Source organism: Pipistrellus hanaki (genome assembly GCF_964339955.1).
Source record: "Pipistrellus hanaki genome assembly, chromosome: 16".
Classification (NCBI taxonomy): Eukaryota; Metazoa; Chordata; class Mammalia; order Chiroptera; family Vespertilionidae; genus Pipistrellus; species Pipistrellus hanaki.
In genome coordinates this window covers 37,818,414-37,842,408 of record NC_140518.1, presented here as the reverse complement: position 1 = coordinate 37,842,408, position 23,995 = coordinate 37,818,414, and the positions used below count along the sequence as shown (strand labels likewise).

Here is a 23,995-nt window from a genome sequence, read left to right as displayed (position 1 = left end):
TCCCGGGTGGGAGCGGAGAGACGCTCCGGAGACCCAGGCGTCCGGACTCTCGCTCCCGACTCGCTTCGGAATCCTTTTAGGGACCCGGAGAGAGAGGCTCCCGCCCAACGTCCGCTCGCCCTCTCCCGCCGAGGCCTCGGGCGGGCACTCGCCGGTCCGCTCCGCCGGACGGAGGTGGCGCCGGGTCCGGCGCGGCGGGCGGGCGGGCAGAGCTCTCGGGCGTGCAATGCTCGGCTCCTTCCACGAGGGGGCGGGCGCGCACTGGCTTCGCCTCGCCGGTCCGTCTTCACCCGGCTTTGGGGGGGGGGGGGGGGGGGAGAAAGAGGGTTGGGGGAGTCCGCTCTGACAGGGGCTCGGGATCAATTCCGCCTGAACTGAGGAAACCTTCAACCTCGTCGTCCCCTTTGCGCTGGTTTATTTTGTCCTTCTGTCTCCTAGAAGGGAACTAGGAAGGGTGGGACAGAGGGAGGGAGTCAGGCGACAGAAGTGACTTTTCCTCCCAGGCTGGGGTTCCTACCGGGGTGAGAAATCCGACAGCTTCGGGAGTTAGGGAAATGGGTGGGACAAGGAGTGTGAGTGTGTGTGTGTGTGTGTGTGTGTGTGTGTGTGTGTGTGTGTGTGTGGTGGTGGTGGGGTGGGGGTCTGAGCCCTGGGAGCAGAATTTTCCTTTCCAATTAGTCTAGGTGCTATAATCTGCCTTAGGGGTGAGTTTTTAGGGAACATGAATATGAAAATGGGATAGGGTAAACAAAGAGAAGGGAAAACAGGATGAAAGAAGAGAAAGCGGGAGAGGCCTGATAACAAATTTTAAGTCCCGTATCCGGGAGATGGCACAGACCAAACGCTCACATTTTGTCTGAGGAGGTGCTGGTTTGCAGGCAACGAGGCTCCTTTGGCAAAGCAGGCCTGGGATGTGGGCTCAGGGGTTTCCCATCGCCAGGAAGTTCATACCCAGGCCTGGGTCCTTCCCTTCAGATGTAAGGGTGTCTTTTTTTTTTTTTTTTTTTTTTTTTTTTTTTTTTTTTTGCATGCACAGAACGGTGGAAAAACTGGGACTGGGGGTCACCGAGGACTGGGGCCCATTGGGTGGCTTTTGATGTGATGGTTACTTTTGATCTCTGACCGGTACGGAGATCCCTCTGGTATCAGGATGGAGTTGAGTTTGTGTTGTCTGGTCAGTTGTGGTATGGGGCGCTGAGTCAGCTTGATAATTCTGAGCCCTGTGGGCCGCGTTCAGGCTGGACGGCAAATGGAAAACCTGAGGCAGGAGGCTTTCTTTGAAGCTACTTCAGTTCTGGAAATTCTGACGCCCGCAGTTTGGAGATTGTCATCGCGGAATAGCAGGAGTTCCTGCGAGGCGTTCTTGGGGACGTGAAGGAGGGTGTATAGTCATTGGTGTGTGTGGACGATCTGACTTCATGCTGCTTTGGGGGTGCATTATGTTTTGGGGTGCCGCATACGTTGCGAGCGAGGCTCAGAGTAGGTTTGGGGGGACATGAGGTTCAGTTTGGAGTCTTTCGTTGTTCCGCGGTGGGACACAATGGAACCTGGGAGCATGCGTGAAGGCCTTCTATGATTGTGAGTCCGTCAGGGGGAGCAAAGCAGTGCATTGGAACGTTGTGAAGACTTACTTTGAGGAGGGGATGTGCCTGTGTGTGCACAGATGGCCCAGGAGCTTCGTCCAGGGGCAGAAACAAGATGAGGGCTCAGGGTGGGAAATTAAAGTTTTTGGGGTGTTCTTATTTTGGGGTGTTTGCAACTATTTGAGTGAAACTGGGGTGGATCATAAGGTGAGATTGATTTAGGAGTTTACTTAATTTGGAATGCATTTAGTTGTCCTCTGCTTATAGCTCCTTTTCACCCCCAAATTCTAGAAATCTTCTTTCGTGAACCCCAAATATGCCCAGGATTTAATGCGAAAAAATTTGGGAAGGAATGCATTTCCTCTTATCTATGTGGTCCAAATAGGTCTGAGGGAGAAAAGGTGATTTTAGACTCCGAACCCCAATTTCTTAGGGGAGCACACCTCAGTTTGGGAGACGGCGGAGAAAATGGGGTGTCTGGTGGTAAAGTGGACACCCCTGAATAGGTCAGTGCCGTTGAAACTGTGGCAAGGAGAGGTGGTGGCTGGGTACAAGGAGGTGATTCCCGTACCCTGATTTTCTAGATAAGAGCCCCAAACAGAAAGCCGAAGGAGAGCTGGGAGTGTGGGTGAGGGGGGGGAGGGGTTCCCCACGGCAGCAGGGGCTAGGGGGCAAGCCAGGCCAGCCCCGCACGCCTGGGTCCCTGCTCTGTGCGGCTCTCCTCCCCCCTCTCCCTCCCACCGCCCACCCCACAACCCAAGGGAAAAAAACTGCCTGTGCAACAGCAATGGCAGATTCCAATCCTCCAGGCTTTCCTGAACCACCACCGAGACCAGCCAGGGGGGAGGGGAAGGGAGGATCGGCTCTCCTGCTTCCCTGAGACTGGGGCTAGGCGCTTGACCTCCTGGCCCCCAGCCCTTCCAGGAGTGCCCCCCTGGTGTGGGGGCCAGGTGTCCTGGACCCCCGCCCGAGCGGGGGGGCCTGGGGAGACGGGAGGAGGAGGGAGGGAGTGACTTCCAAAATTGGCATCGGGACAGAGCAGGGCTGGCGGGAGGCAGGCGAAAGACAGAATTTTCCTGAAAAAACGGGGCTATCTGAGGACCCCAAATTTGGAGAGGTAGTTCAGGACCGTCCTGCCAACAGCCTAGATTTTTTTGGGATTTTTTGGGGGCCCCGGGACCCCTCTAGATGGGGTGAGGAATGTAGTGTTGGGGGAATCTGACTGGGGCATTGCAGCTGCCTCTCCCGCCGAGTTGGACACGGATGGGCTGGGACGGGTTTGGGGGGGTGTCCCCAATTCTGACTGGGAGTGGAGGAACCCCCTCCTCAGCTCTCTTGTGGGGGGTCCCCCCTCCCTAGGGCACTCCCCACTCCCTGAGCCAGCCGAGAGGAAGGAGGCCAACGATGCGACCGGGGCGGCTCCTTTCTCCTGCACCCCAAATGTGAGGGATGCACCCCAAATTTTGCTCCCTTCAAAATAGGGGACCAGGATCTCAGGGGAGAGTAGCTGAGGTAAGTGGGGAGGAAAGTGTCCCCTGTTTTCAGGAGAGACGTGGCGGTTGGGGGGGGGAGAGGTTTGGAGGTGCCTGCTGGGGTGGGGTCGGGCTTTGTCAATCTTGGAACTGGGGGGGTAATTGGAGAGGCTTTCTCTGATGACCCTAACGTGTAGTCCCCCAGGAGGAAACCAAAGGCTGAGACCAGAGGGCGCCCCAACATCCCCAGCCGTTAGAAAAGTGTTTGATTTCTGTTTCACCCCCACAAAAGCTTTGCCAAGGATGGGAGCTGGGGGCCGCCGTTCAGTTTGGGGGCTCCGGGGGTTAAGATGGGGAGCAGGAGGCTTTGGCAAGATTTGATGCAGGAGAGATCGGGGTGTCAGAGGGGTCTGGCCCCCCAAGGGCCTAAAAAGCCTGCTTACACCTACCATCGTAGGTCTTTTTTTATTGCTAAGAGTTTTGGGGGTGTGTCGAAAGGTAGGGTGCTAAAGGGTGGGATGGGAGGTGAGAGGGTAACTTTGGGGCTGTAGAGGATATTATTTTGATTTGCAGGAGGGATTTTGCCCCTTGGTGTTGATTTCTGGGGTGTGCTTTTAAGAAATCAAATACTGGACAGGAGAGAGGGCTGCGGGCAGGCCTTGGGTGGGGGTGGGGAGGCATGTCTCAGCTGAAACGTGGCTTTTTGGGGTGGGCCCACGCCTGAGCCTGGCGGGCGGGCGGTGGGGGCTGTTGTGCTGGGTGGGACTTGGGTCCTGGGGGGCCGTGGGGAGTGGGAGCAGAGCCTGGGGCTGGGTACCTGGCCCCCAGGTCGAGATGGCCCCTTCCTGGCCCTGCTGCTCTCCCTCCCCTCCACCCCCGGCCTCCATTTCCTGCCTGTGGCCTCCATCTTGAGGCAGCCCAGGCCCAGGCCACTTCCGGCCCCCCTCTGCCTGCCACGCACTGGCCCCACCGCCTCTGGATTGCCAACTCCAACCCTGCCGTCCTTGGCCTCCTCTCTTGGGTCCTGACCCAGAGAGGGAGGATCGGACACAGGAAGCCTGGGTCCCTGCCCTGTGACTGGGGCGTTTGTGGGCCCCGTGTCATTCCCATTCCTCCGCCTCTGACCCCCCTGGGGATCCCAGGCAGCTTCTACAGGAACCAGGAAGATGGACCCAGGGTTATTGTACTGAGACTCCCCACAGGCCCCGCTCCCTCCCCGGGTGCCTGCCCAGCTTCTAGCCCTGGTTTCGTTTTCCCCAACCGTTCTTGGGGGCCATGTTTGCTGCCTTTTCTATCTCCTTTCTCTCCCTGCTCTTGGTAGTGAGGGACTTCCGAGCACCGTCTTATTCTCCCTTTCTCTCAACCACCCGTCCTGCTCCCGCCCCAGCAGCACACTGTGGTTTGTACGGCTCTGTGGCCACGTCCAAACCACACTGTGGTGTTAGAGCGAGGGTGGGGGAGGCACCGCTGAGCCCGGGAGGCCGCCCCGGAGAAGTGACACAGACATCTGGGGCCTTCCTGCGAGGACGGGGGCGGGGAGCCGGGAAGGGAGGTATGAAAGCATGGAAACGGCCCCTCTCAACGCCTGGGGCAGCCTCAGGAGTGCTGACTGCTAGGGACCCTGGGAGTGAGTTCCACCGTCGAGAGCAAAGTGGAGTCTTTGTTCCCCACACCCCGCTCCCCTGGCTCTAGCAGCACAGAAATATTGGCACTGGGACCAGCCTGCCAATATTGGCTGAGCTGCTCCAGGCAGGGGAGTGAGAGCTGCCAGGAGGGCCCGAGCCCTGGGGGCTAAGGAGGGAGGGAATGGTCCCTTGTCCTTCAATAATGCCAAGTGAGGGAACCAGCTGAGAGCGAAGTCTCTTTATTGTTTTCTGTATAAAAACGTCCATCCGATGCACATCGGAGGGGGTGGGGCAGGTGCCTATACAGGAACAAGGGGCGGCCCCAGCAGTCTTTGACCCCCGCTGTGCAGGCCTTGCTCGGAGTCCCAGGCGATCCACAGGTCCAGGGGAAACAGTGAGAGGGGTCAGAGGTGGAAGGCTCAGCGAGACAGCAGAGGAGGACCGGCAGAGGTCACGAGAAGGCCAGAATCCAGGGTCAGGCTGTCTGGAACAGGAAGTAAAATGGCTGAGATGGAGCGAGCCGCACGTATGCTTCCGAGACAACTCCTGCCTCCCCAGAGCTCCCGGTCCCTCACTGATCCGATCACCTGCGCTGTGTGTGAGAGCACCTTCTCTTCCGAACCCCCTGCTGAGGGAGGGGCCTCCTGCCGGGACCCTCCCCTGCTACTCACGGGACACCTCCTCCCGGCCCCTCCAGCTGGTGCGGGCGGAGAAGGACTCCTACCCTGGTCGAAGTTGAGTTTCTTGCATGGAGGAGTTTCTCCTAGCCCTTCAATATCCACCAGGTCACTGTTGGCGTCGGAGTCGTTCAGAGCACTGAGTGTCACATCTGGGAGGGGGCATAAGCTAGGTTCTAGGTCCCCTGACTCTCCCTCCTGCCCCCGCCCCAGCCGCTCTCTGGGAACCTTCACTGCGAGGGGAAGAGATCTGTCCTTTGACCCGAGCCCAGTGCTCTCTCTGAACCTCAGCTGGGATTTTAACCGCGAGGCAGCAACTCCACAGCCCTCACCAGCCTTCTGCTTCTTTACGGGGGGCCCCCCGGCCTCGGGGACACTGGAGCTGCTGGGTGGAGGGGCAGCTGGAGGAGGCGACAGGACACCGGACGCCACCTTCTTCAGCCCTTTCTTGGGTGACTCGGACGGAAGGGGGATGCCGGAGTCTTCATACACTTTGCGCTTCACGGTGGCCTTTATCTGCGCCCTGAGGGGAAGAGAGAGGTTAGGGGTCACCGTCAGAGAGGCTGCGGGAAGGAGGGGGGGTGGGGCAGGGATGACGGGCCTCTCTGGAGGAATCCGGGGGAGCCCCTTCAGAATCTGGATAAGAATCCACGCCAGGGCCCCCATCCTTCGGAAGGGTCTCATTTTTCTGAAGCTTTTCACTCACTCAGGGTAGATGAGTATAATGAGTGAGTTTCCTGAACTGAGAAGCGGGCAGGGCCCGTGTCCTAATTCTCTTTTGGGAGGGAAGTATGGATGTGAAAGGCAAACAGGTAAGTCTCGGTGACCTACAGGGAGAGTCTGATAAACTAGTTCAGAATCACAGCATCCCTGGAAACAGCAATCGAGTCTCAAAAGGTCTGTATAAATAATCAGGCAACTCCCAGGACCAAATTCAATGCCCGGGTATCGCAGGCAATCTAAAACCAAATTCTGGGAAGGTCCTGATGACAGTAGCATTTGAGTGACTTCTGACCGATGGTGAGTTTTTATTTTTATCTTTCGGTCCTCAAGGGGATGGATGCTACCAAAACTAAAAACTAGCGGCAAAGTAGGAAAGATGCTGAGCTAGGCTCCCGAGGAAGATGGAACAATGGGCATGGAGGAGGCAAGCTGCCCACCCCCCCCTTTGTCTACCGGCCACCCCTCCCTCACACTGTCCGTTCCTTGATGACACAGCTGATGTGATTAAGATCGTCCCCAAACCGCTTCACAGCAGCCCTCAGCATCTCTATCTCCGTCTCCGTCCACTTGGCACTGTCAGGGGGGAGAGGGGAACAGCGAAAGTGGGAGGAGGAGGGGTGTGGAGACAGCTCCCAGGCTATGCATTCCACAGCAGCCAGCCTCCCCCCACCATCCCTGGAGCCCCTCCCATAGGTCCATAGAGAGGTCCTCCTTAAAAAAAAAAAAGAAAGAAAAAAGAAAAAAAGGAAGAAACAAGAGCTCTTAAGATACCTCGGGAACCCCGGGGACCCCCGAACACACACTGCACAAACCGCCACATTACAAGAAAGCCTATTCCCCGAGATCGTGAAATAGCTGCTGTAAACTGCCCACTGAAACCAACTCAAAAAGCAGGGGGTCTTACAGGACACCTGAACACGGCCTGCAGCCATCTGAGGGAATTCCCCAAGACGTGGGGTGGGGTGAGTGCGTAGTGGTGGTGGTCTACGGTCTGTGGGTTCTGGGTTCGGGTGAAGAGCCTCGAATGTGGTTCTACCTGCCTTTCATTCAACCCCTTTCCCAGGCACAAAGGCCGGCTAGAGCTAACATCGGTCCCCGCCCCAAGTGTCCGTGTCAGTGGCGAGTCCAGGCGTCCGCACTCGGCGTCCCGGACCCGGGCCGGGCTCACGTACCCCGCGGGGGACGAGTCGGCCACGGGATGCAGCTGCATCGTCAGCTCCCCGAGCTTCGTGAAGGCGGCCCCCGCCGCGGAGAAGATCTCTCCGACCTGCAGGTGGGGCAGCATTACCGGGGGCAGCGTTACGGGGAGCCCCGCGCCGGCCCGCCCCGGCCCCTAGCCCCACCCCGGGCTCGATTCCCGCCGGCCTCCCGCCGCCCAAACCCTATCCCAGGCGGAAAAGGCGCCAGCGAACTGGCGGGGGACGGGCGGGGACAGCCCGTGGCCGCCAGGGAGCGCTGTCCGCAAGGGAGGTCGAACCTTGGTGGACGCTGACGTCATGGTCCGTGCGCCTCCGGCACGGAGACGCCGCCGCCGCCGCCAGGGAGCCGGGACCACCGAGCGCCAGCCGAGCCAACGCGCGACCCGCGCAGGAAGTCCCGCCCCTCCCTGCACCTGATTGGCTGGAACTCGCCCGCTCAGCGTCTCCCCGGCAGGTTGCTTAGGCCGCCTCGGAGCGTGGAGGGAAGTGGAAGAGCCCGCCTCTTTTCCGGTCCGGCTTCACTACACTTCCGTCGAGGGGCAGGGACTGCCTACTCGGAGGCCCACATCCAGCCCTCCCGGGCACTCCTCTCCCAAACCAAGCACAGACTCCAGGCTTAAGAGAGCAGCTTTTCTTTATTGTGTTTTGGGAAATGGCGAGGGGGCTGGAGGGACGGTGACAGCCAGGCCCAGCCTCCCTCCGCTGGGTGGGCCCCAGAATGAGGGCAGAAGGGGGCGGGGAGAGTCTTTAAATAGAGGAGGGGACTGGGGAGGGTAAATGCGGCCCGGCTCTAGCGCACCATATATTCCTTGCGCTTATTGAGCCGCACTTGGCAGAATGAGAAGCCTCCGAGGAGGAGGTAGAGGCCCGCAGCGATGAAGCAGTTGTAGCTGACTTGCTCGTAAAGATCGTATATGTTCTGGGGCCCATTCCTAGGGGGAGGGGGTCAGGCAGAGAAGTGTCAGAAACATGAACAGCAGCAAGCATTTACAGAGTACTATGGGCTAGGTCGGGTTCTAACTGCTTTTACGTGCATTATCTTTATTCAGTCTTCTTCACCCTACGGGGTAAGTGCTATTACTGCATCCATTTGCAGAGGGAGACGGAGGCACAGGAAAGTTAAGTAAAATACGTAAAGAGCCGAAACCGGTTTGGCTCAGTGGATAGAGCGTTGGTCTGTGGACTGAAAGGTCCCGGGTTCGATTCCAGTCAAGGGCATGTACATTGGTTGCGGGCACATCCCCGGTAGGGAGTGTGCAGGAGGCAGCTGGTGGATGTTTCTTTCTCATCGATGTTTCTAGCTCTCTATCCCTTTCCCTTCCTCTATGTAAAAAATCAATTATATATATATATATATATATATATATATATATATATATATATATATATATATATAAATACGTAAAGAAGCCACAACTAAAGTGGTGGGTTTAGGATGGCTGCTGAGGTCTGACAACCAAGACCAATACAAACTGTATGGTACAGAGCAGTTCTCCGCACCCAGTGTCCTAGCCGCTGGGCCCGGAGCACCCCGCCTCCTGAAATTCCCTGCCCAGAACGCTGACCGCAGGCTCAGCCACCCCCCAGCCGCTCCCACTGGACACTCACTCAAAATCTTTGTCCGTGAAGGGGACGTCCTCAATGAGCACAGCCGAATGGACGTTAAAGAAGATCCCCAGCATTATCTGAAACGGAATGGGTAGGTTTTGACTTCAGGCATCTGCGCTGGTCACTCCCTAAGCTCCTTCCACTTCTAATGTTGCCACAACACCTGGGTTTGGGGATTGACAGAAAGCACTGGGAACAGAGGTAGCTGTGGCTAGATTCGTACTCAGTCGCCTGGAACAGGGCTGGAAGTGGTGACAGAGACAACTTGGCTAGGGAAAGGGCAGAAAGAGTGAGTAACCCAGGAACCCCCGGATCATTCCCCTCTTCAGAGGCGTCATTATCACGGGACAGGGCAGAAGGGATCGGGGTAATCAGCATTTATGAGTTCTTCCTGGAGTGGGAAGGGTAGAGTCCTGGGCAGACAAGGCCCCAGCTACACATTTCAGCAACAAAATTCGGTTTAAGCATCTCTCAGGAACCCAGCGCTGCTGCTTCTTACCAAATCTACCAGCTCCAGTTCCCTCCTCCATGGGCCGCCCCACTCTAGTTTCCTATTTCTCAATCTCAGTTCTGTCTTGTTCTCCGAAGACGAATTCTCCCCCACAATCCCCCTTCCCCCTCCGCCTGCCGCTGCTTTCTAAGGCCTGGCGTCTCCTGGCCTCCCAGCCCCCCGACCCCGGCCCCCAGGGCCTCTCCAGTCCTCGCAGGCCAGCCCCTCACCAACATGATCACCCCCCAGGCGCTGAGGACGATGCCGCAGGCGGCCAGCTTGGGCCCGCAGCACAGGAGCGACACCATGGAGATGGCAGTCGGGGGTCGCCTGGAGCTGGGCGGAGTGGGAAGGCGGTGGAAGGAGTCCCCGATGGGCAGGAGCGGAGGAAGCCGGCGGAACTCGGGGGCTCGCGCCGCGGGCAGCCGGCTGGAGGGGCGGGGCCTCGGGCCCAACCTTCGCGCGGGGGGGAGGCCGGGCGGAGGACGCCGAGAGACCTCGGCACTTCTCCGGGATTTGGCGTTAAAAGGCGGGGACTGGAACCAAAGCAGCCTGCCACAGATCCCCTTATGGATCCGTGTATCCGGGGCGTGAGTGGTGGAAGAGCAAGTGCCTACGTTTCTTGGTCCCCCCTCTCCAGGTTGGAATGGACGGAGCCGGAGCATCACGTGATCCAGTTTGGCAGGTCACATGACGAGGAGCCGCCAGCAGCTGGTGTTTGGGGAAAAGCGTCTAGGTCTCCGGGTTCCTGGTAACCTTGGAGGAGGGCTCTTGGGAGCAGCGGACTGGAACCGACTTTCCCCCCCAGATAGCGTATTTTCAGGATGGTAGCTGTCTGTGGTGGGACACAGATTCTCGCCGAGAGAGAACTCCTCGATCTCCGCACATCCCTCCCTTTAAAAACAGGGATGCTGACACAGAACAAGGAAATAGGAGACCCTTCCTGAGGCCCAGCGTACTGCTGTGGCCAGAACGCTTTAAGATTGCGGAGCGTTCTTGGCACCGGGGATACTTGTTTGTTACCAAACACGGAAAACTACGTTTGTTACCAAACACGGAATACTAAGTGGTTTTGGATGCCAAATCCAGAGAAAATAGGGGCATCGGGAAAAGCCTAGGGAAAGTAGTGGGTAGGATGTGAAGGTGCGTGGTCCTGCTAAATGTACTGGAGAAAGAAATAGCGCACAAAACGTCATTTTGCTTCCCTGCTGTGAACTAAGGGAGCGGATTATAAGCCCTTTGAATACGGTAGGGGCACGATTTTAAGGATATGAGTAAGTCATTCACTCCAAAGAAAAAGTTTGTATGCTTCCCTGGTGAGAGACTGGTTTGTAGTAATCATTCAGGGAAATGCATGTTTGAAGAACACAGTTCTGTTCTGAGCTTGTACCCAGGATAGTGAAGAAAGAGTAATCAAAGCATAATGGAGAGCGGTCATTTTGAACCCACGACAAACGAACAGTGGTTAGTATAATTTTGTGGTACTATTTCACTTATTTTGTGCATATTGTTCTGAAAAGTGTAGTGAGAGAACATAGAACCTCGGACACATGTAGAGACTCCATTGTACTAAGGGGCTGGGAAAGTGGCTTTAAGACATGAATTTCATGTCTCTTGTTTAAGACTTTTTAGGGAAGGAAGCCAAAAGATTTTAGTCTGCTCTAGGAGCATCTTTCTTTTAAAAATTTTAAAAATATTTTATTGAGTTTTTACAGAGAGGGAGGGAGAGAGTCAGAAACATCGATGAGAGAGACACATTGATCAGCCACCCCCCCCACCCCTTTGCATACCCCCTACCAGGGATGTGCCCGCAACCAAGGCATATGCCCTCGACCAGAAACAACCTGGGATCCTTCAGTCCACAGGCTGACGCTCTATCCACTGAGCCAAACCGGTCTTGACATAGGATCATCTTTCTTATTCCAGAACTTTTGGGGATAACTGTGTGAATAAAAGTGGAGGGAAAGTTGCAAAAGAACAGGATTAGGACTTTTTAAGTTGGCCACCAAGCTTGAAGTCTAGCACCTAGGAAAGGAGAATTTGTTGAGGTAGTTCATTCCTCCAAGAAATCTTCCCACCCACCCCTGAGAGTGTTCTCTGGATGTTTGCAAGTAGGGTCAGTGCCTCAGGCCAGGTCATGTACCCTTGTCCAGACACTGCCACTGAGGGCCAGATTCAGTCTGCAGCCTGTGCACGTCTCTAGCATAGGACAGAGGTGTTTGTTTTGTTTTTGTATTTTTAAAACAAAAGAATATTTTGTGACACATGAAGTTTATGTTTCACTGCCCATGAATAAAGTTTTATTGGAACATAGTCATTTTTATATTGTCCCATTTGCTACAATGGGAGTTGAGTAGTGACAGAATCTGTGTGGCCTACAAGCCATAACACTTTTATTTGGCCTTTTACAGAAAAGGTTTGCTGCTTCCTCTCCCTCCTAGCACCGCACTCTCCCTACCACCACCACCTTGCTCTGGGCCAGTGGAATACTGATGTAGAGAATTTATTTGGGAGAGCTGAAGGTCTCCAGGTGGGGGCGCCATAGAGCTCAGATAGTGATACTGTTCTCTATGTTGCTGGGCTTTAAGTATTCGTAGGCAAGGTCAAGCTGCTCATTCCGGGCTGTCATTTCCTTTTCCCAGTTTTCCAGGTCTGCTTGGAATTGGTCCAGTACAGCTTTGGTCTTGGAGCCTGAGAAATACTTTTCTTTGTGATGCCCCAGAGGAACCTAAGAAAGAACAAAGGATCAGTTTCTAGTCTGAAGGCTGAAGCACCTTGAGCCTAGCTCCTTACTCTGATGTTCCCCTCCCATAATCATTTCTCTTTCCCTGGAGGCCTCACTTACCATGTCTGGCTGGCGTCGACCCAGATGCCATGTGATGGTCATTTGCAGACAGGCCTGTTGGACATTAGGGAGTGAGCCCATCACAGTGGCCATTGTCACATCTTCCTTGGTGGTGGGTGGGGGCATTCGCATTGTGCATGGGGCATTGGGGACCCAGGCATACCAGTCCAGCTGGGGAAAGAAAGTACAACCTTAGGATCCTGGCACTTAGGATTTGAACCCCTATCTCTCCCTTGGGTATCCACTTGCTATCAGGGCCCTGGGCTTTCATGTGTCCATACCTGGCCCTTGTTGATGGCCCCATGCTGGGCACTGCACGTGAACACACACATGGTAAGGAAATGGCAGAGTTGATTCCGAGACTGGAAGGAGACAGGGAAACCTGGGGAGGAAAGGAACAGGATTCAGAAGCTATAGCATGAGAGGAGAGAAATAAAGGTTGATGTCTTGGGATGTCTGCCTATTGGAATTGATGGGTGTTGGTTCATTTATTCAAAAATATTTGCATCAGACATGATTTTCAGTTCAGGCTCAAGCAATCTAGTTTGGACATGTTAGGCCAATTAATTTCTCTGACCTCAGTTTCTTCACCTATAAAGTGTGGATGATACTTACCTTCTAAATGAGATGCTGTATCAGATATTGATTTAACTGCTTAGTAAGTAGTAATTATTGTCATTATGGAAGGGTTGGGGGCTGAAAAGGTTAAGTGATCAAATATCTTCTGCCTTTAAAAAGTGGCTAAGAATTTAGGGCTGCTTCCCCTATTCCCAATTATAAGGTGAGGAATAAGAGAAGTCATGGATTCCTAGAGACACAGCTAAGAGAGGCTTTTTACAAGTTATCCCAGGCCACCCTATAATCCTACCTGTTAAGTGGAACAAGTATAATCACCCTCCTTTTATAGATAAAATGGACACAGTTGGGAAAAGGCAGAGGCTGACCTTGAACTTGGGATCCTGACTGCTAATTTTGGATAGTTTTTAATCTTAACACATTACCTCTACAAGTCTGTTGGGAAAATTAGGCAAAAGCCAGCTATGAGAACTGAGGGAAAATGAGAGGCAGTTAGCTGGAGGTTAAAGTTAACATGTGGAGGTTGTATTTTCCAAATGTAGTTGGTACTAGTTGGGGGAAAGATGGCCAGGCAGAGGAAGTAGAGACTTTTCGGGGGCATGTGGAGCCTAAGGAACAGTATGGAGATGTTTTAGAGAGTTGGTCCTGGGAGGGTGGGGATGGTGCAGCCTCAGGTTCCCCAGGGAGAGGCCCCTTCAGAGCGCAGGTGTTGGTTTATTGCTCACTGCATCGCCAGGGTCTGACCACAAAGGCTCCCCAGTAAATGTCAGTAGTTGCCGAAAACCAGTGTGGCTCAATGGATAGAGCATCAGTCTGCAGACTGAAAGGTCCCAGGTTCGATTCCGGTCAAGGGCATGTACTTTGGTTGCGGGCACATCTCCAGTAGTGGGTGTGCAAGAGACAGCTGGTCAATGTTTCTCTTTCATCGATGTTTCTAGCTCTCTATCCCTCTCCCTTCTTCTCTGTAAAAAAAAATCAATAAAATATATATTTTTAAAAATGCCAGTAGTTGTCCTACAGAGGCAGAGATGCTGGTGTGAAGTGTGAGGAGCTGGGACTGAAGGACGATTTGAAATGGATCAGGTTGGTCCATGCGTGCTGGAGAGAGGAGGATGAACTAGGAGAACTCAAGAAAGGCAATTTCTTCCCCAGCAGTTAAGTGTGATTAGGGTATGCTACAGCTAATGACTAGATCTTAAGCCAGCGGCTAGATCCCAGCAGGAGTGGGGAGAGGACAGATTGTCGAAAGGAATGTGAGCCCCAAGGGACAGGGAACTGAGTTTAGGTTTGAGCCAAAGCATGTGCAGTATTGTGTTTGCACCTAGAGATAAAGTGCGCAGTATGCCTGGACCCTCTGTGTGTGCTGGACAGTAGCAAAAGGAGAAGAGAGAAAAATCAGAGTGGGTCATTGCGGGGTTTCGTGGGAAAAGCTTCCCATTCATATCCTCAGGCAGGAACATAGACATATGAAGAGAGATGTAAGCCCCAGTAGGGCCTGGCCAGACACCCCGCTGGCTGTAGTTCTGGGCCCACTGAGCCCCATGCTGTGGCAGTTTGGGGCATCTGTGACAAGGCAAGGGGGAGGGATGTAAAAGTTGATGGTCAGGGTCTTTGAGGAGGACAGTCTTTGAGTTTCTAGGATTGTCCTGAGACTCAGAAAGTGGGAATGATATCCAGATGCTTCATGTGTGGAGGGAGAGAGGGGGATGAAGGGTTGGGGCCATGTCCCCAGAAGGCAAGGCTGACAAGGATTCTGGGCAGAGTGTCCGAGGAGCTCACTTCTCTGGGGAGGGATCTCACCTCGGTCCTGGGCCTGGCACAGCCCCACCTCAGTGATCTCCCGACACCAGGCCTGCAGCTCAGGGTCCCCTCTCACGACGTCATCCCCGTGGTAGAAGAGGTGGACGATCCCCTCCACGTACCTGCCCAGAGAGGGGAGCTGAGCTCCTTGAGAGGAGAAGGCTCTAGTCTCTGACCTCTATTCCTTTTCTGTGATGTCTATCCAGCACACTCTTACTGTGCCTGAGTATAGATCTTTAGAAACTTACCTTTTCTAAAGGTAATGTTTCTAAACATTAGTGTAGAAAGGAATGAAATATGGGTCACTTGTAGAATTGCCATACATGGTTGATAGATAAAATGGACACAGTTGGACAAAAACCCTGATTTCTCCAGATACCTCAGTCTCCCCATCCACAGCTATCCCATCCGAGGCTGTCTACCCCATCCTAGTCTCTTCCTTATCAGACCCTACTCGCTGTCTCCTCACTGTTCTCCATCTCTCCCAGACTGAGTCCTCTGCTCCTCCTGTTTGGACCTTCTTGTTTCATGTTCCTTTTGTCCCATGGTGACCTCAGGCCAAAGCCCCATTCTCATTGTCATTTCTCAGCTCCCATTCTCACCCACCGGGCAATGATGTCCCAGAGCCGTAAAGCATCATGGGCATAGAGGGCACTCGGGATTCCCAGCAGGCCCCGGTCAGCCAGATCGTCAGGAGGACAGAGGGAGCGGTAGGTCAGCTGAGCCGTGGCCCGACGGATCAACTGCACATGGCCCCCTCCGCCTGTGCTCACAGCCTGGGACAGAGAGATGAGAGGCCTTGAGGAAGAAGACAGAGCATAGTGTACAGGAGGCTCAGATGTGGGGTTCTCACATTTAATAACATCGGTATAAAGGGACAGGCTCCTGGGCATTCACACAGGTTGCTCTGGGATCTTGAACATGACAGCAGTTAGGCAGCCCCACATTCCATTACCTCCTTACCTTATCAAACACACCTCCAGGTGAGATGAGTTGGGTCCTCGCCCGTGTGTTGATCTCCATGGTGTAGCGGGTGTGTGGGATCAGGAGCTGGAGGGAGAAGGGTGGAGGGGTGGTTTGTGGAGGACATGCTTGTGCCCTTCTTTATCAGGGAGTGGCACTCAGCATGGTGGCCTCCTGTCCATGATGCTTTCCTCCTTGCTAGTGCCTTTGCAGGCTGGTCCCCTTCTGACTCTCTGGTCACTCATTCTCATGCTCTTTACTCCCCTGTGAGTCAGGCTCTGGAGCTAGACCTACCTGGGTTTCAATCTACACTTAGATCCTGTCCAACGTAATGGACCCTCTAATAATAATCTGTCTCATCCCCTATCTATCACCTCATCTGCCAACAGGGGGTGATAATAGGGTTTCTCATCTCGGGAGGCAGTGGTGATGCTTAGGTGAGTGACGTATGAAGAAAGTATAGTACACACAGAAGTCCTCAAGTCTCAGCTGTTGTCATTTATCTTCATTATTTCCACACTGAGTGTTGATTTTTTAAAGATTCAGCCCCTTTTGATTTTCTTTTATATTTCTATCATTTGCATCCTCATAGCTCATAATTACCCCTCTACTCATTATCAAAACCACACTCTTCTGGTCGCTTCACAGTTGGCTTTTAGGGGGTGAGTACCTTTAGTCAGAATAAAAGGAGGCATTCTAAGCTACCTACTGAAGCAACACGGGGGCTGCACCCTCCCCATCCTCCGTGAATAGAGTGTCAGCCTGAAGGCTGAAGGGTCCTGGGTTTGATTTCAGTCAAGGGCAGGTACCTCAGTTGTAGGCCCCATCCCCAGCCCCAGGTGTGTACAACCAATCCATATGTCTCTCTCACATCTATGTTTCTCTCTGCCCCCCCCCGCCCCCTTCCACTGTCTCTAGAAATCAATGGAAAAATATCCTCAGGTGAGGATTAACAACAACAACAACAACAAAGAATTTGAGAATACTTTCAAGCAAGCACAAGTCTTATTTTGCTGCCTTGTGCCTAGCAGTAGATACTGAGCTCACTCTCTTATAAAATTACAACCCATCCATCCTCTGGACTCTTAAGTGTTATAGCTCAGACCTGTGATCTTTCTCTCTTCGGTCTTATTCACAGGCATGTGCACCTGTTGTTTCCTTCCTTCACAAAGTCTTTGATTTGTTTTCTTATCATTCCTGAAACCACCTTGCATGTCTTTCTCCACCTATTTCCTGGGCAGGTATAAGTAACCCACTGGACTGCTCTCCTTGCCTTTTGATCCATTCCTACAGCAGACTCCTCAGTTAGGGCATTCTCCATCAATACTATGGTGTTTATAGGCTGTCTCGTGATTTTAAATTCTAGTTCCAGATGTTATTCACTGGTTGGTTCTCATAGGCATCACTTGTCTTCCTGGATAAACAATAAATCTGCTACTACAGGAGCAAGGGTTTGGTTTTCCTAACAACAGTCCAGCAATACTCCAGGCTCATTGCTAGATTGTCAGGTCTCTGGAATTTCAGAGGGTTCCCTTATAACATGTCCTGAAGAAACATTAGGTGACTTGATGCAATTAAAATGCAAGTCTTAAGATATTGACACAGTCTTCCTTTTCTTTCAAAAAATGGATATAAACATTGTTTTTTGCTGCTGCAGTATCATTTGATATTTGATATTGGCCATTTCTTCTCTTGGGTCTGAGCAAGGTAGAGGATTTACCTTGAAGACAGGGTGCAGTCCTGGGAGGCACCTCATGGTGGCGACAGCGATGACTTCAGCTAGCAGATGAGTGTTGAGCAAGTGATACTGGAGCTCATGCAGTTGGAAATCTGAATTTCGAACCCAGGACTTTGCCAGGAGCCAGGCAAGTGGAGGATCTGAAGGCAGGAACAGTGGTGGGGTGGGGGAGCTGGGGCTGGGAGGCTGGATCTGGAAAAAAGTAATTGAACATTTGTTGAACTTCTACTTTATGAATGACATTATGGTCACCTTACTGGGGGAACAAAGAGGACTGAATAAGGTTATTCTTATCCAGGAAGTTGTAATCTAGTAGGAGGAACAAGGACCTTTCCACCCAGCCTCTCACTGGCTGTGCGGCCATCTGAGTCCCGAGCCATGATGGTCAGGTTGAAGGCAGGAGAGTCAGAAGCAGGAGCCCAGTAAAGAGATTCTAACAGTGGTTTTGGAGAAATGTGGTGAGGTTCTGAGTTAGGGTGGGGGGATTGAAAGGAGAAGTTGGATGTATTAGATAGTTGACAGTATTTGCTGAATGTTGAGAACTTTGGGAGAAAAGATATTCAGGAAACAATGTGTATTTAGAGTCAAGGCTACCGAGAGAGTAACCAGTGATTCTCAGAGTGTGTTCCCAAACCAGCAGCAGCAGCATCACTTTGGAACTTGTTAGCAAGGCAAATTCTCAGTCCCCACCCGAGATCTACTGAATCAGAAAATCTGGTGGTGGACCCAGAACCTGTGTTTTAACTAGCCCTTCCCGTGGTTCTAACTAACGCACACTAAAGTTTGAGAACCACTGAGTACAGGGTGAGAACTCCAAGAGGCCATTATGACTCTTGAACAAGTACTTCCAGTTGGGTGAGTCAGGGAAAACCAGGCTGTAAGCAAAGACTGACAGGAGGACACGTCTCACTGTGTGAGGATGGCATTTGGGAGCCCAGAGCAGGGGCTGGGTCCCTGGGAGCAGAGGTTGGGTAAACAGGGCAGTGTTGGGAGGCGGATGCCCCAGGTGCCTCACCTGGATGACCATGGGCAGCAGCTTCCCACTGGGCTCCATCTTCAGCATGACGAGGGGGGCAGCCACGTACTGCTGTTCTCCTCGGATCACATTGGCTGGAATTCCATCCAGAAGGATGAAGTCAGCCTCAAACAGGGAACCGTTCTGGGGAAAAGTTGAACATATCTGTGGTTAGAATACAAAATCTACAAGGACAGGGCAAAGGTGGGAGGGAGATATTTAAAGATATTTAATCTTTTTTTTTTATTAAAAAATATATTTTTTATTGATTTTTTTATAGAGAGGAAGAGAGAGGGATAGAGAGTTAGAAACATTCATGAGAGAGAATCATTCATCAGCTGCCTCTTGCACACCCCTTACTGGGGATGTGCCCACAACCAAGGTACATACCCTGGACTGGAATCGAACCTGGGACCTTTCAGTCCACAGGCCGATGCTCTATCCACTGAGCCAAACTGGTTTTTGCAATACTTAATCTTATTAACCAAGATCAGTCCAATAAATTTAATTAAAAAATAAAGACATTTATCTAGTGTCTTGCCATTATCCTATATTAGTACCAGAGCCCTACTGGCAGAACCAGAGCATCTTGTCCAATTCTCTCATTTTAAATAAATGAAGAAACCACTGAGTGTGGGTTGATGGCTTGTGCAGGCTTTGTGGTGGCAGGTCTGGGTTTAGAACCTGGCCTCTCGGTCCAGTCTGCATTGTAGGCATTGCAAACTCTCCCGTTGTCAAGATGGCTGTGCCCCTTCCCCAGTATCCCCCAACGTTCTGCTCCTCGTGTTGGGCGCCCATCAGCTCAGCAAACTGTTCCACTCACTGTCCAAATCTCACCTCCTCTGCCAAGTAATCCACAGAGGTTCCCTGACTACCATTGCCACGGAATCCAGACACAGGCACACGGACATGCTCACATCCTGCTTTGTTTGTCTGCCTTACCCCCAGCTCATCTTTTCTGTATCCAGCTTTCCTCCTCCCTGAAACTCCTCAGTTCTCCCCACCTGGCAGTGCATTCTTTTTTATTTTTATTTTTATTTTTTTAATATATGTTTATTGATTTCAGAGGGGAAGGGAGAGGGAGAGAGAGAAACATCAATGATGAGAGAGAATCATTGATTGGTTGCTTCCTGCATGCCCCCTACTGGGGAGCAAGCCTGCAATCTGGGCATGTGCCATGACCGGGAATTAAACCCTATCTTCCTGGTTCATAGGTCAATGCTCAACCACTGAGCCAGGCCGCTGGGCTGACTGCGTTCTTCACCTTTCTTGTTGCCCGTGAACACTGGGAATGTGTTTGTCCCAGTTAACATCTGGCACCTTGCACATCCATGCTGGGAGTTCCTCCTGTATGTTTTATCCTCTCTGGGTTGTTTTCCAGCACAGGACTCTTCACCCAAGGACAAGGGTTACCACAGCCTCCCTTACCCGACTCACTTTTAGTTCCTCTTCACCACTGCTTCCTACACAGACAAGGAGAGAACAATGTAGGGTGGGAGCGTGTACCTGGAGTTCTTTCTCCAGCTGGGCCTGAAGCTCCTCCATCCCTGAGGGCAGCACCAGCCGGGAGGGCAGAGAGGTGGAGCGTCTCAGCAGCATGGGGTTGGCGCCATTGAGGAACTGGTAGCCAAAAAGCTCATCTTCCTGCCAGCGCTGGTGAACCTTCTCTGTGGGTCAGAGTGGAGGTTAGGAGGAGGATATTCTTTTTTTAAAAAAATTGAATTTATTGGGGTGACATTGGCTAATAAAATTATATGTTTCAGGCGTATGATTCTATAATACATCATCTGTATCCTGTATTGCGGGTTTACCACCCTAAGAGGAGGAGGATATTCACCAAAACCCTCCTCAGGCTCTACCCCAGGGATCAGACATATGACTGCCCTGTATGCAGCCCTTCTCTGAGATTATGTCTCATCTGGCAAGCCTTATTGGGGACTATGGAGTATGAAGGTTGGGTCATCAAAAGGGGTCGTCACAGGTTTATAGACACCTGGGGGAATTACTGACCAGCCAGGAAGCTCCTCTGACCCCAGAAGATCTGATCAAAATCTTCCAGATGATTCCAGGAGCTCAGGAGGGTGCGAACACGCTTGAGGGCTATCTCCAGTGTCCTAGGACAGGCATTGAGGCATGAACCCATTAGCTGATTCCTCAGCCCCTCACTATTTACCACCATTCCTGGGTCTCCCAGCCCTTACTCTACTGAGCTCCAGCTTTTCCTCACCCAGCCTTCAGTGTCCACTCGAAGTCCAGCCTCTTCTTCTCGTGGAATCTTGTATTTGGAGGTAGATCATCCTCACTGCCTGCAGCTATTATCAGAGGTAAGCCCTCCTCCCAGGTGGCCCAGCTAGGACATGGGGACAGGGTTCGAGTCAGTGATGTGGGCAGGGTCAGGGGATAGGGGGTGAAACTTGGGGTCTAATATGGGTGGGTGGTCACCGGTATATTTGCTGTCTTTCCTTCAGTTCCTTCTCTCGATGTTTCTGGAACACATCCGATGCATTGTCTCCTGGCAGGCGTGCTGGGAAGACATGAAGACAATCGGCCACAGTTTTGTGTGGTCCTGTGCTGCTTGTCCTCACCGTCCTTTATCATATCGTGGTCCATGGTTCAGTTGTGCTCTGTTGCTTTTATTCCTGACTGTGCCTCAGTTCACTGAGTCCCCAGACACTTTTGTCCCAACTTTGTCCTCCTGGTCTCACTTACCTCAGCCCTCATTTCTTGCCTTGAGGCCTAAGTGTCATGTTCGCCACCATTTTCCTTGTTCCTTAATTCATCTTTCCCTACCTGATCCTATTTCATCAATATCTATGGTTGGATAAATCACCTGAATTAAGGTGACAAAATCTTTTGTTTTTTTAATCCTCACCCGAGGATATTTTTCCATTGATTTTTTCAGGATGAGTGGAAGAGAGAGGGAAAGACAGAGAGAAACATTGATATGAAAGAAACAAATCGATTGCTTGCCTCCTGCAGGAGTCCCTACCAGGAACTGGTCCGAGGAGGAGCCTGCAACCAAGGTCTGTGCCCTTGACTGGAATTGAATCCCAGATCCTTAGGTCTGCGGGCTGATTCCAGTCAAAGGTCTATCCACTGAGCCAAACTGGCTAGGGCCAGTGATAAAATTGTAGTCACCCCTATACCCACACCTGTTTTCTACAACATATGGCTTTGGTGACTTTTCACTTCTTGCCTCTCACCTGCCACACCTCCAGCTGTTCTCAAAAGCTGTTTGCTTTCTTTACCTGTCTTCATCTTTCCTAGGCTTACTACTGAAGTCCGTGTTTACTGACTTCTTCCTGCTCTTATCAGTACTTACACTCACCTGTATTAACGTCAGATATGTAATGTTTCCAGCCTTACCTGTTCTTGCTCCCGTTTGTCTCTGCGTTCCTGTCTCTTATTTCCCACAGTAATTCAACATTTGCTATCATCATTCGTTCCGACACATCAGTGTGCTCCCTGCCCTCACAGGTGTCTTTCCATGTTGTCAAAGCCAAACCAGCTCTTCATGGTCATGTCATTTATTGCTTCCCTTTCCTGTCTCCTCTCAGGGGTCACATGTGCTAGCCTTACCTGTCCCTGCCCTAACTTGTTCCCAGTCACATGGAGATCTCCTTTCCCCTTCTCCTTGGCTCTTCTGTTTCCCAGCATGGCTGCCCCTCCCCTATTCCCTCTGCTCACATTCTTGGGGGTGGGATCCACACATCACTCACTTCCCTGTCCAGTCCCACTTTCAGTCTTTTTCATTTCATGTGTACATTTCCCCTCATTGCCTGCCTTGGCCATTCTTAACCTACTGAGCACGCACTTTTTCAAACCTTTAGGACCATCCTCAGTGCTATCCTCCCTCCTTCCCACCCACCATCCTCCTTTCCCTCTACTCCCTGGGTCCCTCACCCACTCCCCCAAGCGGCCCCTCACCAGTGCCCTCGGGCAGGGTCAGCAGGCCCTCGCCCTGCACCCAGCGGTAGCAGGGGAAGGCGGCCTCCTCCAAGGCTCCCGGGCCCTGCACGGTGATGCAGTCGCAGAACCAGGCGTTGTCCACCAGGGAGTGGTGTTTGCGCAACTTCACGAACTGCAGTGACCCCAAGTCCTGGGGAACGTCCTGTTCAATCTCCTCCACCTGTGGGGACCAGAACCCGGTGAGAAATGGTAGCGGGGACCGGGGAGAGGACGCTTAACTGAGGGTGCGGGGTCCTCTGTGGAGTCAGGTGACATGGCCTCCAGGGACAGCATTGCTTCCTCCCAACACCGTGCTGACTGTAGGTCTCAGACGCCCCATCTCACCGGGAAGACAGGAACTTGGGGCGAGGCCCTGAGTGACTTGAATGGAACGCGGAGCATCATCACAGCCCGGTCCACTAACTGAGCTCTCCCCGCGCCCCGCTCTCCTGGAACCTTCCCTGTGACCATTCATCCCAGGACACTGGCCTGGGGTCACCTGGGAAAGTAGTGGAGGCTGCGAGGACCACGGTGGGTGCGGGAGGGAGAAAGGGGTTGAGCCCAGCCCGGCCCTCTCCCCGCTTAGGGGCCGGCGTCCTAACTCCTGGAAGTCCCAGTGGGCGCGTTCGCGCCGTTACTCGCCCCGTCCTCCTGCCGTGAGCCCGGCGGGGATTGGGGTCCCGGCTCCCCGCGCTGACCTGGCCCCGCGCCGGCAGCAGCTGCAGCTGCAGCTCCGCCTCCCCGCGCTCCCCCACCAGCCACAGCTGCACGCGGTTGAAGGACCCGGAGAAGAGCCAGGCCCCGGTGGCCACGCGGATGCGGTAGCGGCCCATGGCGAGGGGGAGCCGCTCGGTGCCGCCGGTAAAAGTCTGGATGCCCGGAGGCAGTCCGGCCTTGAAAGATGATGGGTCTGGGTCCCGCCCTCCTCCCTACTTTAAGGCGCTCCCGAGTCTCCGCCCCAGACGAGCCCCAACCTGCCAGCTGCCCAGCAGACGGGAAGGGCAGCGCCTACTGGCTGAGCTGCTGTGGGGAGATAAAGGGGCCCAGAGTAGGGGGCCGCAGAGCCTCCAGGTGGGAGGGGGCGAGGATGAGGACACTCCCCGGGGCCTCCAGGCCTTTGGAGAGCTAGTTGAGGGGTGAGTCGGCCTTCCCTCTCTGGAGGGAAGTTTCCCTTTTTCTGAACCGGGACGTGGGAAGGCGATGGCCAATCTATGGAAGGCCAGCCTGGGAGGCTTCGCTGGGCTGCCAGGCCCGTTACGGTCCCGTAAGTCAGTGTTTCCCTAAGTGTGGTATGCCTACTCTCAGGGGTACGGGAAAAGTTTGGTGGGAGTTTGGTGGGGATATGCACTGCACCGGGCTTAGCTGCGCCTAATTCTACGTTCTCATGAGTACGAGGGGTACTCAGCATCTCGAAAATTATAGAAGGGGTACACATATGTCAAACGTTTGGGAAACACTGCCTGGCATAAGTCTTCAGTTCCTGGTTTCGACCGCATCTGAGCCCAGTCCTTCCATAAATGACCAGAGGTTGCCAGGCTGCCTAGGACCTGGAGAAGTAGCAGCTCGAAGACTTGCTCCCTGCCTGGTTTCAAGCCTCCTGGCATTAGGGTCCTGGAAACACCAGCTATGGAAGGAGGCCTATTGAGGCAGACAGTGAGAGCCTCCTTTTGTCCGACCTTCTTCATGGGTGCAGGGAGTGGTAGGGGTCCGGGTATTAGGGTGCCGTATGGAGT

General features: G+C 53.2%; 3 protein-coding genes across 8 annotated transcripts; all 3 read right to left on the bottom strand.

The window, feature by feature from the left end:
* Window positions 1-4,903: 4,903 nt before the first annotated feature.
* On the bottom strand, window positions 4,904-7,793 carry BACC1 (BPTF associated chromatin complex component 1). Of its 6 annotated transcripts, none has more exons than XM_084863164.1 (6): window positions 7,558-7,793; window positions 7,253-7,347; window positions 6,552-6,653; window positions 5,690-5,880; window positions 5,405-5,509; window positions 4,904-5,160 (listed from the first exon to the last, which is right to left on the bottom strand). In XM_084863164.1, exons 1-6 carry the CDS (start codon window positions 7,576-7,578, stop codon window positions 5,156-5,158), a joined length of 519 nt encoding a protein of 172 aa, XP_084719290.1. In that variant the 5' UTR covers window positions 7,579-7,793; the 3' UTR covers window positions 4,904-5,155. The 6 variants fall into 6 exon arrangements, with proteins under 6 accessions (XP_084719290.1, XP_084719289.1, XP_084719292.1 ...); XM_084863163.1 differs by having other exon boundaries at window positions 4,904-5,164; window positions 7,558-7,703; XM_084863166.1 differs by lacking the exon at window positions 5,405-5,509 and having other exon boundaries at window positions 4,904-5,164; window positions 7,558-7,787.
* Window positions 7,794-7,895: 102 nt separating this feature from the next.
* RNASEK (ribonuclease K) lies at window positions 7,896-9,955 on the bottom strand. The gene is made up of 3 exons (XM_084863162.1): window positions 9,608-9,955; window positions 8,888-8,964; window positions 7,896-8,211 (listed from the first exon to the last, which is right to left on the bottom strand). Exons 1-3 carry the CDS (start codon window positions 9,683-9,685, stop codon window positions 8,070-8,072), a joined length of 297 nt encoding a protein of 98 aa, XP_084719288.1. The 5' UTR covers window positions 9,686-9,955; the 3' UTR covers window positions 7,896-8,069.
* A 483-nt stretch (window positions 9,956-10,438) lies between these two features.
* Window positions 10,439-23,156, bottom strand: LOC311611256 (polyunsaturated fatty acid lipoxygenase ALOX12). The gene is made up of 14 exons (XM_084863278.1): window positions 22,961-23,156; window positions 22,242-22,443; window positions 20,757-20,838; window positions 20,542-20,664; window positions 20,325-20,428; window positions 19,821-19,981; window positions 18,315-18,458; window positions 17,282-17,491; window positions 15,562-15,648; window positions 15,205-15,374; window positions 14,599-14,720; window positions 12,504-12,604; window positions 12,223-12,393; window positions 10,439-12,105 (listed from the first exon to the last, which is right to left on the bottom strand). The coding sequence occupies exons 1-14, from the start codon at window positions 23,093-23,095 to the stop codon at window positions 11,926-11,928; spliced, it is 1,992 nt and encodes a 663-aa protein (XP_084719404.1). The 5' UTR covers window positions 23,096-23,156; the 3' UTR covers window positions 10,439-11,925.
* Between the last annotated feature and the right edge of the window lie 839 nt (window positions 23,157-23,995).

Bases quoted from the DNA above. Each gene is read 5' to 3' on its own strand.
- LOC311611256 (XM_084863278.1), bottom strand. From the start codon at position 23,095: ATGGGCCGCTACCGCATCCGCGTGGCCACCGGGGCCTGGCTCTTCTCC. The intron at 12,394-12,503 runs GTATGGACACAT...TTCTTTCCCCAG, and splicing joins GGGCCATCAACAAGGGCCAG to CTGGACTGGTATGCCTGGGT. The intron at 12,106-12,222 runs GTAAGTGAGGCC...GTTCTTTCTTAG, and splicing joins GTCGACGCCAGCCAGACATG to GTTCCTCTGGGGCATCACAA.
- RNASEK (XM_084863162.1), bottom strand. From the start codon at position 9,685: ATGGTGTCGCTCCTGTGCTGCGGGCCCAAGCTGGCCGCCTGCGGCATC. The intron at 8,965-9,607 runs GTGAGGGGCTGG...ATTCCGTTTCAG, and splicing joins CCTGGGGGGTGATCATGTTG to ATAATGCTGGGGATCTTCTT. The intron at 8,212-8,887 runs GTGAGTGTCCAG...CCCTCCCCCTAG, and splicing joins TTCACGGACAAAGATTTTGA to GAATGGGCCCCAGAACATAT.
- BACC1 (XM_084863163.1), bottom strand. From the start codon at position 7,578: ATGACGTCAGCGTCCACCAAG. The intron at 6,654-7,252 runs GTACGTGAGCCC...CCCCCCTGACAG, and splicing joins GCCGACTCGTCCCCCGCGGG to TGCCAAGTGGACGGAGACGG. The intron at 5,881-6,551 runs GTGAGGGAGGGG...TCTTCCCCTCAG, and splicing joins GTCATCAAGGAACGGACAGT to GGCGCAGATAAAGGCCACCG.